The sequence below is a fragment of the Atta colombica genome, unplaced genomic scaffold (genome assembly GCF_001594045.1).
Source record: "Atta colombica isolate Treedump-2 unplaced genomic scaffold, Acol1.0 scaffold293, whole genome shotgun sequence".
NCBI lineage: Eukaryota > Metazoa > Arthropoda > Insecta > Hymenoptera > Formicidae > Atta > Atta colombica.
The window spans coordinates 1,030,965-1,048,190 of record NW_017259396.1 but is presented as its reverse complement, the minus strand read 5'-3'; the positions used below and the strand labels follow the sequence as shown (position 1 = coordinate 1,048,190).

Sequence of the window (17,226 nt, the reverse complement as noted above, 5' to 3'; positions counted from 1 at the left end):
TATATATATATATATATATATACTATCAAGTTTCTTATACTGAATAATTCACTTGCAAAATGTGTCCTGACTAGAGGATAATGATGAAAAGCGTTCATGCTAATTTACTCGGCGGTGAAATCGGGGTTACGAGCTCGTTGCTTGCGGTTATTAATTCCACGAGATATTTTTTTGGTCATCGACAAAAACAACGATATGAACAAATTAATTTCCTCGTTCCATGAACGAGTTACGATTCACACGTGGAAGGTATGGCGTGTCGTGTAGTGATTAGTGTTGGAAAGTAAAATCAGCGTATACGATAAGACAAGGCTTAATGGGGTTAGTGGAAGTGAAGAGATCCGGGATGAACTCAGCTGTCGAGATAAACGCGAGAGTTTCCTTATTGCGGCGAAATCCCGGTAAGGTGAAAGAGAAATTGCAGGTTATATCTTAAACTTTGAAAAGGATCGGATGGCCAATCCAAGTAATTTTTGGGAACTATTTTATTTTTTTATATATAACGGAGATAAAAATATATTTGCGTTTGATATTTTAATGAAGCGGTTTGTTACTTGTCAAAATTGTTTCCAGAACCAGTTCATTTTTAATTAATTTTCAGTTATTTTCAATAATCTTCAATAATTCTTTTATTTTTTCATTTAAATAAAATGCTATAAATCTCTCCTTTTTTTTAGTTTTGGATATAATTTGAAACGGGGAATTATTAAATGCAGATTACATGTAATTCAGTTTAATGGCCGACTATTCACGACAATTAATGCATTTTTTGATGAAATTTCGAAAGTGTGAACTTGTGAATTCAAACGAAAACAGAATCGTTGGTAATATAAAATGATCACATAAGGATTAAAAAGAAACCAACGGAAAAGAAATCAAAGTCAAACGCGACGATTCAAGGCCGATAAGACGTAAGTTTTCTACGAAATTCCATCGAATAAATCGACCGTAATATCATTATATGCGAATTAAACTTTAAGATGCTCATACTTATTAACTTCGAGCACTCTGAAGAAAGCTTTTGGATAATAGCTTTCATTCATCAAAGCTCTATAATGTAACATCTACAAAACGATTTAGCAGAAGATCGGCGTTATCTTAAAAAATATATGTACCGTGACAATTTTTATTCGGCATTAGATATTATATTATTAAACACATTTTAAAATTATACTTTTTTATGGAACATGACTAATTCTTTAACAAATTTTCGTTTAATTGCTCAATTAATCGAATTGTTATAATAATTATTATTTGCAGAAACTGCGGCTATTGGAATATTAATGAATAATTTTAAATAATTATATATAATAGTAACTCAAATTTTAACGCGGTTTTTGAAAAAAATAAAATATTTTAACGATCCAATGTTTAATAAATATTATTTTAGTTCCTTGGGAAAATACGCAATGTTTTAGTATGAAATAAGATAAATACACCATATTTGAAAGAAGAATGATAAATGTTTTAATAACTTGCAAAGATACTGTTTATACAGTACGTCGAATGCAGTCCACTTTTTTTTGCATGCTGAACAATAAATGAGAATTAATTCTGCATAAAATTTATTATTTGTTGTAACAGATCCGAGATAAACATAACAAAATATACATTTGTTATGCATGCTAAAATAATGTACCTTAATTAATTGTGAAAAACATGATATAAATTTATATAACAAATGTTTCGACAATTCAAATTCTAGAGTTAAATGTTATACCTTAAAACTAAATAAAAAAATATATATATATAATTTAGATATTATTTATGCAAAAGGTTATGTAACAAAATTATTATCATATAAAACGTATAAATCACGAAGATGATTTATATCTGAGTATTTATATCTGAGTTAACAGTATAATAAATATCCCTTTTTTTTGTCTGTATTTAAATTTTCCTTTTTTACGGTACATTACAATAATCGAAGAATGCTGTCCAACAGTTTCCATCTATTAAAAAACGGCACACGATATTCAGCGGACTTTCCGCATGAATGTACCACATCCGATTATTCAACCGTGAAATTTCGCGATCGTCCGGAGAAATCTTGAATATGAAATTTGGAAAATAGTATATATTCGCGGGTTATAAAATACTATCTCATATACATTTTTATCGGGTATGCCGACTCGGTGGAATTATAATACATTTATGTCCTGCGTGTCTGCATGCACACATGCATGCACGCGTATGTATGCGAAGGAATGGAAGAGAACGAGGAGAAAAAATCCGATATCGCAACGGTAAATTTTCAAGGGCTGTCCGGTGAGGCAGTTTGGCTCTCCCTTGATCGACGGCCAGGTTCTTCGAGGACGAAGACAGAATGGCGGATAGGAGTTTAGCCTCAAGCACAAGCAGTCTAACCCTGCCACAAGGGTCACAAGTCGGGACAAATCCCGACGGTGGGGCCAGTCCCAGGAGGGCCGTCAGTCCTCTCCTCGAAGTTCGCAGACCTCATTGCACCCTCAACTGCGAATCCTGCAACTTGTTCCTCGAGGACATCTACAGGCACAGTATGTGTCCGTTGTCCTTGGTGCGCAACAACGGGTTCCGATTTCCTGTAACCGCGATTGAACTCGATATCCTATCAATCATATCATAAACGTAATTACCTTCTGGCTTCCGAGAACAGAGAGATCCGCCAAAATATAACATTCGATATTAATCTCGTACAAAATTAAACGATTTTGTGACGTTTATATGGATTTCGGAGTATGGAATTTTCATTAGGAATATTTCCTACGATATATGTTATAAATTAATGTCGATTTTCATTTTGTTAAAGAGAAATTTTATAAAATATGCAATAATAATACGCATAATTAGTAATTGGAATAGAATAACGTAAAAATACCTCTCATTTCTGTGATTTCACTGAATTTCATTGAAATTTTATATTACTTTTAATAAACGTCAACATGTTCTATCTATTTTAATTTATTAGTACTTTTCGACACTCACGCATGCACTCACATATTGTAAAACTTTTAATAACTTATGATTATGCATTACATTATTACTATTTTAATTTTATTTGTATATGTTATTTATACTTTCCATGTATATTTTACATTATATATACAATTATTAATTTATAAAATGTGTTCTTTACTTGTTTTTATTTCATCAAATCCTTGTTTATTCCTTTTTAAATAGAAATTATGTATCTAATTTAGCGGACCTTTTTTATTTCAGGAATTCAAGGAATGTAATATATGATGATATTGATACACAGGAATCAAACTAAATATACTTCAAGATTTTGTATGAAATAGTGCTTGCAAATATTTCTTTTCTCATAATGGGCAATATATGGAATGTTATTCGAACCGAGATTTTTCATGTAATTTCGATTCTGTCATATTATTTCAGTTTTGCTTATGTAAATGCATATTAATATTTCAAATAAAATTATAACTACAAAAAAAAAGAATAAGATTGAAAAAGAGATATTAATTAAAGTAGAAAAAATTAAAAATATACATTAAACGTTATTGTAATTGTTTCAATCAGTTTTCAATTATAAAAGGCAGTTCCCATTTCAGACATATTCTGACATTAAATAATAAAAATTTTTATTTTAAAAAAGTAACTGTAACAGTTACGGTAAAATTCTATTTCCGTCTCTTCGCACATACAAGTTATAAAAGAGAATTAAATTTCTGTTGTCATTGATACATTTACCTCCCTTTGTCAATTTACCTCAATTCGGTTCTCATATTGACGTTTACACCCGTTTAACTAATTCTGTAACTTTATGGAATAGATATACCAGTTAGCAGTTAGACTAGGGCGAAGTTTCGGTAAATGTAGACACGTTAATTGATCTCTATTCTTTTCTATCTGCGATAAAATTGGCGTATGTTATTTATATGATCAGAAATATAGACCGTTAAAAATGTAACCACGAGTTCCCTTTACATGTAAATGAAGCTCGTGATTATGAACAAAATTAAAAGAATGATTTAAATTTAACTGAAAATTAAGTTACAGAAGTTACTTAAATGTAATAAATGTATACATTAAATTTCATAAATTTTCATGAAAAAGACATTAATGTCATGTACATGTACACAAATATACTTTTTAATTATAAATACATCAAATTTAGTGTAATGTCATGAAATTAAATTTAAATTGTGTAACTTAAAAATATATTAAATTTCATGAAATTTTTAACAATATAAACTGTATTATCGATGATTACATGGTTTCGAATGCCATTACTTTTCACAGTTTTATTTAGTTGACGATCTTATCTTCTGTCAGATTCTTCATTAGTTATGTATTAGGTATGTAATAACTTACGCTCACCCGCGTATTGTATAATTCTCATAAAAAGAAATCTATGTCGCAAGATAGGAATAAATTACCTTTTATATAAGCAAAGAGAAGATATTTAAATATAATATAGATCTGACTGATCCGGCTTGTTCCTCTTTTTTTTCTATCTCTTAACTTCGACAAAAATAAAAATTATTTTCAATAAGATTTCGTACTATAGTTTCATGATTCGTTGATGCTCCGGGATGTTCACGTCAGTCTGTAAATATACTTTATTGAAAAAATTTGCGGATTAGATGCTCCAATAAATCGATACGAATGATTATATTCAATAAGATCAAATGGAAAATTTGTAGCTTGCTTTTTAAAATAATATGTGGACAGTAGTGAAACACGCTAGTAAGCAGACGAAGGAGAAAGTTCCTCGCACTAAGCAGACATCATCATCTGACGTAAACGGATTCACTGAACCACGGGCATAATTTTGCGCGATTGGGGACATTATAATTCTGAAATATATAATTGAAATATTGCTGGATATCTCGCGGTATTGTTTTTTAACATGTTATTTCGTCCTATAGAGCAGTTGCACGTTACAATCGATATTTTATGCCCAACAGGCACATTATTTTCCACACGTTTTCCTTTCTTTCTATTTTTTTGTTTCTCATGAAGAGATTCTTTTACATTACCCTGTGAACTTTGATATCATGCGACACACTTCGTCTCTGTTGCAGAAATAATAGAAGGTGTTAGAAGAGGTGGCGGTTCACCCTTAAGGCCTGTAATAGATGATGCTTCCGTTGAAGAAGAGGTAAATATCATATTAGCAAATATTTTAAATGTATTCGCATATTCATGTTTACATATATGCAAGATTTATTTGCACATGATAATCAATGGGTTATTCATTAGCATTATCAATTGTATTATCATAAAATATTCATATAGTTCAACATATTATTAACACATATATAGTATTATTAGTTGCTCGCCTGTTTTTGCCAAAATGTATTTTAAATTTATTAAATTGTTTGTACAAATAAGAAAAAGATTTCGGCGCGCGGTATACAAAATTAGAATGAATACAAATTCACATAGAAATACGTATTTAAGTTAATTACTGAAAAGAAGAATATAAATTTAAAAATTATTTAAAAATTATAAAAATGATAAATACCGCTTTGATCGAAAAGAAAAATATAAATATATTTATGAAACGAATATCATTTTACAGGTAGCTACTCTAATGAGACGATGTTGGGCGCAAGAGGCCGCGGACCGACCGGATTTTCCTGCGCTGAAGCAGACGATTCGTAAAATTAATAAGTAAGTAATTTCTCTCTGCAAATATGCCAATTAATGTAATCTTGTAGTTTAGAAATCACGATTTACAAGTTGCACGTTTCTTATGAATTTAGTCCACATCGATGTCAGAAACGTATACAGATAGCGAGTTTAAAATAGAACCTCGAATAAATTTTAATGACCCATTCTTTCATTAAACTAAAAGCCTGAGTTGAAGCGCGAACGCGTAGCATGATTAACACGAAATCGTGTTAGAAAAAAAAGTGCGTATATCATCCTCTAGAAAGGCAATAAACCTCGAGTCGAGATGTAATGCTGGCGTGGAACTGTAAAACTTCGAATAACATTCGAACTATCAGGAGAATGCATTAACTGCGTCGCATTGTCCCTGTCTAACATTATTTCTGTCTCGTCGGTTATTTCTACTGGATTCACTATTACGAGATGCCGACAATATCGATAACGACGACGATTTTTCTTGGAATCAACGATAATACATAGATAATTGCACGGCCGAAAAGGTGTCTTCGGCTCAAAAGAGACGTGAAATCCAGGTCGAACGAATTAAGAAATGGCTGACTGCAATCTTCTGGTATATGGTGTGGAACAGCGTTCGTATTCAGCTCGGCAAATTGTACAGGCCATTGTAGAAGCCGACATAAAGCTCGCCGAGAGCAGAGCTCGTGATATCTCTACGAGTATTTCTTTTTCTTTTATCGTAAAGACGGGCAATCACCTTCTTTTCTTTCTCTCTCTCACTCCCCCATTTTCTCTTTCTTCTCTTTAGATCTTTGGCATAGTTGTCGACCTTCTGGGCGTTGTGCATTATCTCATACCCGAGAAAGAGTACATCAACGAGTCCAGGCACATATAGTAATTCAGTAGGTCAATAACAGCATGTGAGAGAATAGCTTCCGGACGGTTAAGCGCGTTCCGTTGAGGAACAGAAAACTGAGAAATAAGCGGAAAAGACGGTGATGAAACCGAGAGGAAGAATAAGCTGAGAAAAAAAAACGAAAAAAATCGTGTCACTGGTAATCGATCATCGAAGCAATCGTTCGACCTTTTCTCCGAGGAAAATTGCGAAAGGCGCAGCTGGCTTTTCTCGGAAAATATAAATTTACGGTTAAATCATCCACAAGATCATCTCTTCTTTAAAGAAGGTATAAACTGTAAACGAGCATATCATCTAGAGGAGATAAGATTTATTAATTTCCAACGCGCAGTGTGAAAGCATGATGAAGAAAATTATGCTTATAGAAATTATGTAAAAGTGATCTCATTTTTTTATGTTAAGCTTCCTCTCTCATTCTTTTTTTTATTTTTTTCTATTTTTAATTTACATTTTCTCGCAAGATTACCGCTGACTTTCATCAGGCAATCAAAAATGCCGAAGAATAGCCACGATAGTGTTCGTGCAATTATCTATAATGTACGGTCTTTGTTACATTTTCGATCGCCCGATGAAAGCCAGTGGTGTGAATTAAGAATAGAAAAAAATGAGAAAAAGAATGAGAGAGAGGAAGCTTGATGTAAGAAAATGAGATCGCTACTTTGCATAATTTCTATAGGCATAATATTCCTCATCATGTTTTCACGCTGCACGTTTGAATCTACGTGAAATAAGAATTCTGCAATCTCACAGGAAAGCGATTCAATCGACATTCGTTCAATATCTTCGACGGACGGCTGTTTCGATTGACGGCTCGTCGCCACGTTTGATCGAGAGCTTCCGATCTCATTTAACTCTGACGTAGTTTTATCGAAGCACTCGACAATTTTTATTTTCATTTTCGACGATAACATCCATATGACCCGTGAATTGGACCAATGTGGCACCCGGTGATTGACTTTCGTGAGAATTTTGCGGATTCGAGAACTATATTCGCAAAAATTATTAAAGCTATTGATTTTTAATATAGATAAAACGGATTATATCTTACATATACATGTTATATATCTTTATCCGCATTTTTTAGGGAAATAGGTTATAGGAAAATTTTATTTTGAGCACATTTATATTTTACATCTTTAATATCATACATGTGACGTTTAATACCTATTAAAGCTATTCAATATTTATAATTAAGCAATTTTGTTAAACACATGTAAAACATTACGTCATGCAACCAGAATTACATTCAAACATGTCCTATTTTAGTTAACGTTTAATACGTATATTCTGTTCACTAAAGTTCTAAAGCTGTAACAACATCACAAACTCTCAGAGATATAACTGACTAGCATTCCACTAACAGTCCCTTTAAACTTTCTAAAGCTTATTTACTAAGAAACTATGTACGAGCTTAAAGCAAAAAAGTTTCAAAGCCTAAAAGCATTTTTATCTGAAATATTTTTATTGAAATATTTGTCTCGGTCTTTATCTAAAAGAGATTTTTATTGATGTAGTTTATTTCTAAATCCATCACTAATGTATTTAAAAATGAGGAATTTAAATATATGGCCATATCTGTTGACAAAAGTTTTATATTGCGTCACGGATATATATTTGAATTTACAATTTTTATTTTTAATACACTTTACAATTTCACGAAGTGAAGTATGCTTACATTTTTTGTTAATTAATGTCAGAGTTATTTACAGAAAAATATTATAATATGCAAATGTATATACATGTTAGCACAATCCATAAATAAACTCACATCGTAATGTATATTATTACCGTACATTTAATGTGTCGATGTAAAAAGTTATATGATTTAAGTAAATAAGACGTTATGATAATAAAAGCTTAATGATCATCACAGTTTCGCATATTTTTCAATTTCGCGGCGACGAATTAATGCTAATAAATGAGAACGTTAGAACGATATTACAGAATGTTTCAATGCTCGATCTTATTTACTCTGACAGTCGATAAGCGTATTGTTTCACGCATAATATGTGAACGGAATATATATTGAGTAATGATTAGAACTCAACATTCTCAATATATAAACAAACTGACATAGAATGATTACGTTATTTGAGATTAACAATTGAGAAACAAATTGTGAATACCTTTTAATATTCAATATAAAATATCTTTTAATACTTACACTTTCAAAAGAGCATTTTATGAGCTTTTATTCGCGCGCATTTTCCAGGAAAATTTTACCACGTAGAATTTTACCACGCTTACGTGATATTGCGAGAATTCCTATTCTGGAATGATCTCGTATTTGAAACGCGTAAAAATGAACCCTACGTATTCGCCTGAAGTACGCCATTGCGTACCGCGAATGAATACTGGTGTAAAGGCGATCGGATGTACATGTAGCACGTGGGAGGCATTGAGTAGTTTTAGTGTTCAATACTACAATGAATAGTGCGGTTGGCAGCAGCAAGCGGACGATAACATCGTTGAGATTCGCCCGTTCATCAGTACGTCGGATGCTGAATTCGCAAAGATAACATCGTCATTTATAGGAATTTTTATTGTCAGGCGTCTCTCTCGAGAATGTCGTTGCTCTAAAAGTAAAATCGTTATGTACCTTTTCCGTCCAGTCATAAAATTGAGGTCATAAAAAAGTTTGTTATTAAATAAAAAATCTAGCAACGCATGCGCTCGCAAAACGTTTCTTTTGATCGAAAAAATTGTCAAAGCCGTACAAGAATCTCGCGACAGCAATGATTTTACATGTGCGAATACTCTATATTCTTCTTTCATATTTTTTGCTCACATCAATCTTCCAGGTGCCGAGTACGTTTGTATCTCTTTGCTTTTATTTTTACACGAGTTATTAAATTATTAGTGTGGCAGAAAGAAGCAAAGGCCCGAAGAGATGAAGAGAGAGAGAGACGAAATTTCTTATAATGTTGAAAATAAAATTAATTCAAAGCTTGATAAAGATAGATATAAAAAAGTAAAAGAGAAAAGAGTACTATATATATTTTAAAAATGAAAATAAAAAATTAAGAGAGTAGTTAAAGAGAAAATAATGTTTGTAGTAAAAGTAAAAAGAAATATGCAAAAAAATTTCATTTATCACTCACCTGAATGAAATTTCTTTCATTCTCGCTATCATAAAATTATACAAAGTATATTATATTATAACTTAGTTAAATTTTTGCTTACATATGTATATAGTTGCAAAGACATCTTAACAGTTACAAAGACCTATTTGATATTGTTGTTTGTGAAACAACTCATGCGCATTTTTAATAACTTTCTTTAGGAATTTAATTTCTACGAGAGATGTTCTTTAAAACGAAGATTTACCTCAAGAAGGCTTAGATTGTTATGCTTGACTTGCCAACATTACATTATAAATCACATTATATTCTATAAAGGCAAAATGGGCGTGTAAGGAATATTTAATATCTTTTTATAAAAGCCCGTTATAAACTCATCTTCTTTATTATTTCCCGAGCTGTAAATTCGATCTCGAAGATATTTCATAACGTCATAATCATGAAATATTGAGTTATGTGCAATTATATAGTTAGAAAAATCTTTTTTATTTTATCGCATTCGTGCCATACAGATATGCCAAGCAATATGAATTTTTTCTCAAATATGAATACTTTAAGAACAAACTATATATTCAATATGCATAAAATTGATTTTTCTACAACAAGAATTTCATCGAGCTGCATTGCTATGATATTTTATCATGAAAAAGTTTTTTTAGGAATTAACTTCGGAATCTCTCTCTCTCTCTCTCTCTCTCTCTCTCTCTAAATAAATGAATAAATAACAACAAAATGTGACATTCTTTAGTTAAAAGAAATTACTAATAAAAGCTTTATAAAGGTCAAAGGTTACAAAAGTATTACTTACGCTAAAAATGCATAAATTCAATGAAAAATATCAAGAAATGATCATAATAAATTTTTTTAATTTATTCACAAAATATTCTTGAATCATTATAAAAAATTTTCTTTATACTCAAATTTTATTGATGGACTAACATATTAATGATTGACTATTAAAAGAACGAGTGTTCATCATTTTTCATTATAAAAGTCAATGTGTTTAAAGAGAAACAATTGATTATTTACTAGGTATACGTTTAGTTCATCAGATTTCACTAATTACAATATAGTTTGTATATTTTTAATCTAACAAAAGAAAATAAAATTCGATTATGCATATTTGACAAACTTTGTTTTTCACAATTTCATTATTTTAAGACAATGATAATGCATACAATATGATGTAATTTCGTGGTTTAAATCAATAAAGTAGTGAGAAATAAAGGTTTTAATTCATTGACGTGTATGTAGGCTACACTTTATTCGCTATTATATAATGTCAAACATTACTTTGTTCCTTTCCATATATTGTATAACACACATTGTTCGCTAACTTTACCGACAAGTTATAACTTCGAAAACATCACGACTGACGGACTCGCTTTTGTGAACAGAAACTTTAACTGTACTTCGTATAATGTTCTTCGTAGTTTACTTAACTCATTGTTTTTAAGAGCATTAATAATTTTTTGATCTTTTGCGAAAAAAATTAATAAATATATTCGATGTATTTAAATTATCTTTTCTGTCGGTTAAATATAAAAAATATTTTGATTCTTTTTTTTTATCCACAGATTTTTTTTACAAGAAGTCAGTTTTTTTATCTAATTAAATATAAAAAGTCTTATATTCAATTTTTTATAATCTAATATTAAAATAGAAGATTTTGATGGCGTTAATTGCCACCGATAGAGAGTATCATTGTTATAAAATTATTTTAGAATAATGGCATCTGCGTTTCATTTTGAAGCATGGCGCGTCAATCTCTCCAACGTTAACACAGTTATGGCATCTCTTTGAAAGACGATTATGTGGCGTAACTCTCTATACAATTACACGGTACACGTGCATTTTGCTATGTCGAAACCTGGCGTTGACGTTAGCGCACGTGCGCTACGCGCAAGTGCAAGTCGAGAACTAGATCGAGTAAGATAATTATGTTCGATATTTCGCAAGAGAATTACGCAAACATACCCACTGAAGCTTTCCAGTTTCGATGTTAAGGTCGCAAAGTGAAATGCATGTTCTCCAAAAGACAAATTCTTCAATCCTTTCAAAAATATACAATATCACATTGTACAATCAAATCAGCAAAAAAAAACAAATTTTGTCGTTATTTTAGAAATTATGAGTTGTTATTATATCTATACAAATTACAATATTACATTCAATGTTTTACGGTCTCATAAAATCCTGACCTTGTATTTCTTACGTTTTGGTCAAATTGCTGTTATTTCAGTATTTGTCTGCAGTAATGTATAAAAAGATTTTGTATAAAGTTCAGATATTATTTCATAAAAAGGAACATTTCCCGCAAAATTTTTCTTCATAAATTGTGCGGTTGTACCATGACTGAGAGCAATTTGCTTATCATTTTAGTCACGAATTGCAAGCGGAGCAAGCAAAAGGTTTCCCCGTTTCTCTGTTTAAATTTCATCTACGGAGAAATTCATGTTGATAAAAATTTTTGATTAATTTGCAAAACAAAACAATATTTTTATATTAAAAATTATAATTTAGTTCTAAATAATATTGATTTAATTAACTTAGTATATTGTTTGTCATTTCCTGAGATTATATTATTCAATTATTCATATATATTTCAGTTTCTCCAATAACATTGATTAATTATAAATAATGTTATCTTCGTAAAAATTGTTTATTTATGAAATCGTTACAAATATCAAACGGTTATAAATATCAGTTTCTATAAATAGAGTAGGTATAAGTGATTTAAAATCTTTGTAAAATCATTATTAATTTATAGTTCTCATCTTAAGAAAAATTTGCTGTCATTCAACAAATAAAGGAAAAACAAGTCAAATGAAAAAAGAAAACTGCTGACTTTAACTACCGCGCTTTACTTTCATTTGTCTTAATTATTATTATTATTTCGAGAATCATAGGAGAATTTTTTTTTCTCAAAAAAAGAAAAATTTTGCATACGCAATTATTTTATAAATATATAAAAAAAATAAGTATAAAAAAAAAGTGCTCGCATAATGCTTTATTCAGATTCTCAGAAAAGTCTGTGCGCAAAGTCGATTTCATCGCTTGTGTGAAGTCGAGCAAAAAATACTTGTTAACAGCGCGTTCAATAATATGAATAATTAACGTGTTTAACTCGTCGACGTTTAAATCCTCTAGTTCCGTAATTAATAAAGTAGATGCATTCTATGTGTCATATATTTTATATTAACCTGAATAAACATTAATTTACATTTACTCATTTAACTAAGGCATATTAATAATTATCTTATTATAGCATAGATAATTTCTTTATTACTAATGATATATAATTTCAAACAATTTTCAAGATTCTGGAATAAAGCTGCACAATTGGAATTATTTTACATGAATTAATACTTATGCGCACCCATTCCCGCGCTGATCAGCCTTAATTTTATTATTATTTATTATTCTAAATAATTTTATTTTTATAATACATATTTTTATAATATATATAACGATTATTTTATACAAATTTATTATTAATTAAAATTTTACTTAATTTGAGAAAATAATTATCTTTGAAATTAATCGCTCTAATTAATATATGTGTCCGTGAAAATATAATTTTGCTGAAATTAAAATGTTCTGTCGAGATTGAATAAAATCGCGAAGATATATAAATATTTTATTGATTTTTGTTCTTTTGCTGCGTAGCCTTCAACCTTCCGATATTGAACGAACTACTAATTTCCAGTAAATGGTGTGCACGTTATTGTGCAGATATAGAAAGCCGATTTATATATCGCTTCGAAAGTTTTCATATCGAAGATAGAAAGGTTGTAAAATGGACACGATCTTTTCCGCGGCATACCTTCGTTTTTAGTTTTGCGATAAGCTTCTTATCTTTAAAACGGTGTAAACTGAATTCTAAAATATCATGAATTTCAGTGAGCCGTGAAAGTAGCATGTTTTAAACGAGTTTTTTAAACTAATTTATTCTTTGAAAATAAATAACTCGTATATAATATGTAATATAATATTCATGAATATTGGCTAAATAGTTGAACAATAGCGTTTTAATTTTTACATTCGAAAATAACTATTCAAGAAACAATCGCATTCGTTGATTCGATATCGATCCGTTATATTTTATAATTCTTAGTATAGAAAAATTGTATTCATATATGCAAACTTATCGCGAATAGTAGGAAACTTTATATTAAAGAACTATATATTAAAGAAATGCTGCATTATTTCTAATGAAATTTGACCAAATGTCAATGATTGACTTTTGACAGCACTTAAGTAGAATTTTAGTGAATGTCGATACTTTTCACTTCTCTTTTTTATCCTTGAATGTATATTATGTTATGTCAGCCTTCCCTGATAATCTGAGAAGTAAACTCTTACCGTTGGAAGTTATTTCCGTTCATTCTTCTACGAAGTGAACGAGAAAATCTTGGAATGTGTTCGAGTGACAAGGATCTCTAACAGCCAATATTTTTATTATTTGATAAAATCATACAATAAATTCAGGGTTGAGTAGTGCTACATTAAAAAGATAAAAATTAAAAAGATAACTAATTTTAACTTTTTACATTTTAGACTCTTAACTTTTTAGTTTAATTTAGTTACATTTTAACTACTACTTTTAATTTGATTTTTTTGGACTCCTTAAATACAATGACTCCTTAAATACAATGCGAGAGGCTAATAAGTATATAATTTAGTAATTTTATATTGTATAATTGTTACTTGTGAACAAAAATAATCAAATTCTTTAATAAATAAGAGAAAGAAAAATTATGTAAAATAGTCAAATTTTTTTTTTTTTAGTTATTCGTTCGAACCAAATTTAACTTTTATTTTTTTTTACTTTTATTTTAATTACTTTTATTTTAATTACTTTCTTAACTTAACTTTTAATTCAATTATTTTTGTTATGAATTAACTTGTATTTTAATTAAATTTTCAAGGCTGTTAACTTTAATTTAACTTAAAGTTAAAAAAAAGTTAACTTATCTAATCCTGAATAAATTATCTTCTATCATTAAACAATTTTACATCGCGAAATTTTTTTTGTTACATTTTACGAAGAAAATTATGGCGCCATTATTTTATTTCTATTATTATTTTTAACATTATTTTTATTTCTATCATTATTTTTATTTCATCATTTATTATATTTATTATATCATTATGATTCTTTATGTTAAAATTATGCTAAAATAATTACTTTCTACAAATCATATTTGGATTCATTTATTTTATTATTATCTACCGTTATTTGTTTAATCTTATGTGAATGATTTTTTTATTTCTTTGTAGAATTTTCTGCTTCTGTCACATAATCTATCTAAATTTTCTTGTATATTTTATCATTTTCTCTATACACGAAGTAAAGACTTTGTTTGATTTTCTTTGAATGTTTTGTTGCTATCACAGAGAATACTGAATTTAAAGTAATTCCTTAATTTCGAGTAAAACTGCATGCACCCCCCCCCACACACACACACACACACACACACACACACACACACACACACACACACACACAAATATTATTTTTAAAATGCAAGCGGTGACAAATATTTCTTTTCTCGTATAATTTTCATTATCCCGCTAAGAAATGGAACGTTTCCTTTAATAAAATGAATGTTTTGTCGCGTTGTAGATCTTATCGAAATAAGTAAAAATATTACGTTATTAGAAATGTAAAACAACTGCCATTGTGATAATCAAGATTTAAAACAAAAAATTTTCTCTCTACTGTTTAAATTAAATGAAATAATTCTTTCTATTATATTCTTCTTTATTATTTAAAGGAAATAATTCTAACATTTTAATGCACGTGCACAGTTCTTTTTTATGAATCGCATCAGCTCGCCAAGAAGATGCGTAATCGATGAAAAACTTTTTTCAATAACATCTTCACCGAAGTGATTATCTCAGCTATGGCCTTCATGGGAATCGATTATTATGATCTCAAACAATTTTCGATATTGGTTCCTCATATCTACATGACGTGGTCATGTATTACGTCTGACCGACCACAATCGCAGAGATTGGATTAATTGTCCTTTGCGATAGCTGTCTCGATTATGGTTTATTCTATCCTCTACCTTTACGCATTTGATCTATAGACGCTTCTCGTAGCTTCTCGTCTGATCAAACAATATTGATGTAACTGGCGACGCGGATTAAATTGAAGAATTCCTTCTCATTGTTCGCGATTGATATCCGGTTATCAATATTCGATTGCACGACAATTTAATATCTTATTCCACTGTGATTCGAATATTTTTTTTGTAATCCATTTTTCTCCATAAGTCGAAGTTAAATACGAAATTAGATATGAATTGTATTCTTTCTCTGTTTCAGAGACTATGAGAGCAGCAATATTCTGGATAATTTATTATCCCGCATGGAGCAGTATGCCACGAATTTAGAAACGCTGGTAGAAGAACGTACGGCTGACTACCTCGAAGAGAAACGTAAATGCGAGGAACTTCTTTATCAGTTACTACCAAAGTAAGTTTTCACAGAACACGAATAAAACAGATTTTTCTTTTAGAAAAACCGATTTGGACTGCCATTACATTTGCTGTAAGAGAGAAATTTATCCGAAGTAATTTTCGCGTTTCGTACAGCAAATAACTATAAATATCTAAACAACCGAATTATTTATCAATAAAGATATAAGATTTCTAATTCGAAAGCGACATTTGAAATAGAGAAGACCTTGTTGGTACAGTTTTCATAATTTCGGTATTAAATTTTTTTTTCAATTAATTATTATGATTAAAATATACTAATATGATAGAGAGAATCTTTTCTATATTTTCATACCAGTAATGATTCTATACACTGTATAGTTTCTTTACAATAAATGTAATATGAACATGTTGCATAGTCAACTTGCCCTAATATATGGGATAAATAACATATATATCACCGTGTAAATTGCCTGTACATATACTTTATATTATAAACTTTACTTATAAACTTTATATTAAATAAAAACATAATAGAAAAGTAATAGAAATCAGATAGTAAATAAATAAAAATCAGATAGTAGATATGTACTTCTTAGAAAAAATGTATTTTTCAAAGTTATTTTATAATAATATATCAAATAGCAAAGTGTCATTAAAGAAAAACAAATATAAATTATTTTAAATACGATAGAAAACGCTATCATTTTGGTCGAAGTTAGATGTTTCGAATAATGCAATATAAATTCTTTTATGAAATAAATTTATTTCAGATATGATTGCGCGCCGATAACTTTCGGATTTTCAACAGGTAATATTTTTCGTAATAATTTCTTTACAGTTTTTCTAATTTAGAGGGAATTTAGGGGGATTAATAGCGTTTCATACTGTTTGTATTGAAAGTTGGAAAGTTATCGGCGCGCAATCATATCTAAAATAAATTTATTTAATAAAAGAATTTATATTGTATTATTCGAAATATTTAACTTTGATTCTCCTTTAATACGAAATTATTTACTTGCCTCTTCTTGAGTTAGATTTTTCTATTTTTCTATTGTAATTGTTCGATTTAAATGAAACTTAGAGAAAAAGTACCTATGTTATAAAAGAAATATTTTGCGGTAACTTTTCCATTGTTTTTTTCATTATAAATGGAACGCAAAGTCAATTTGCCTTTTATGCCAATTCCCGATCTTCTCTATACATA

At 29.5% G+C, this 17,226-nt stretch overlaps 1 protein-coding gene across 1 annotated transcript in view; it reads left to right on the top strand.

The window, feature by feature from the left end:
• The window catches only part of LOC108690029 (atrial natriuretic peptide receptor 1-like), a 113,364-nt gene that overhangs the window by 74,366 nt on the left and 21,772 nt on the right, over positions 1 to 17,226 (top strand). Inside the window, exons 16-19 of the mRNA XM_018197091.1 lie at positions 2,305 to 2,516; positions 5,025 to 5,101; positions 5,525 to 5,616; positions 15,907 to 16,056. Of these exons, the coding sequence (XP_018052580.1) occupies positions 2,305 to 2,516; positions 5,025 to 5,101; positions 5,525 to 5,616; positions 15,907 to 16,056 (531 nt within the window). The remainder of the gene's footprint in view (positions 1 to 2,304; positions 2,517 to 5,024; positions 5,102 to 5,524; positions 5,617 to 15,906; positions 16,057 to 17,226) is intronic.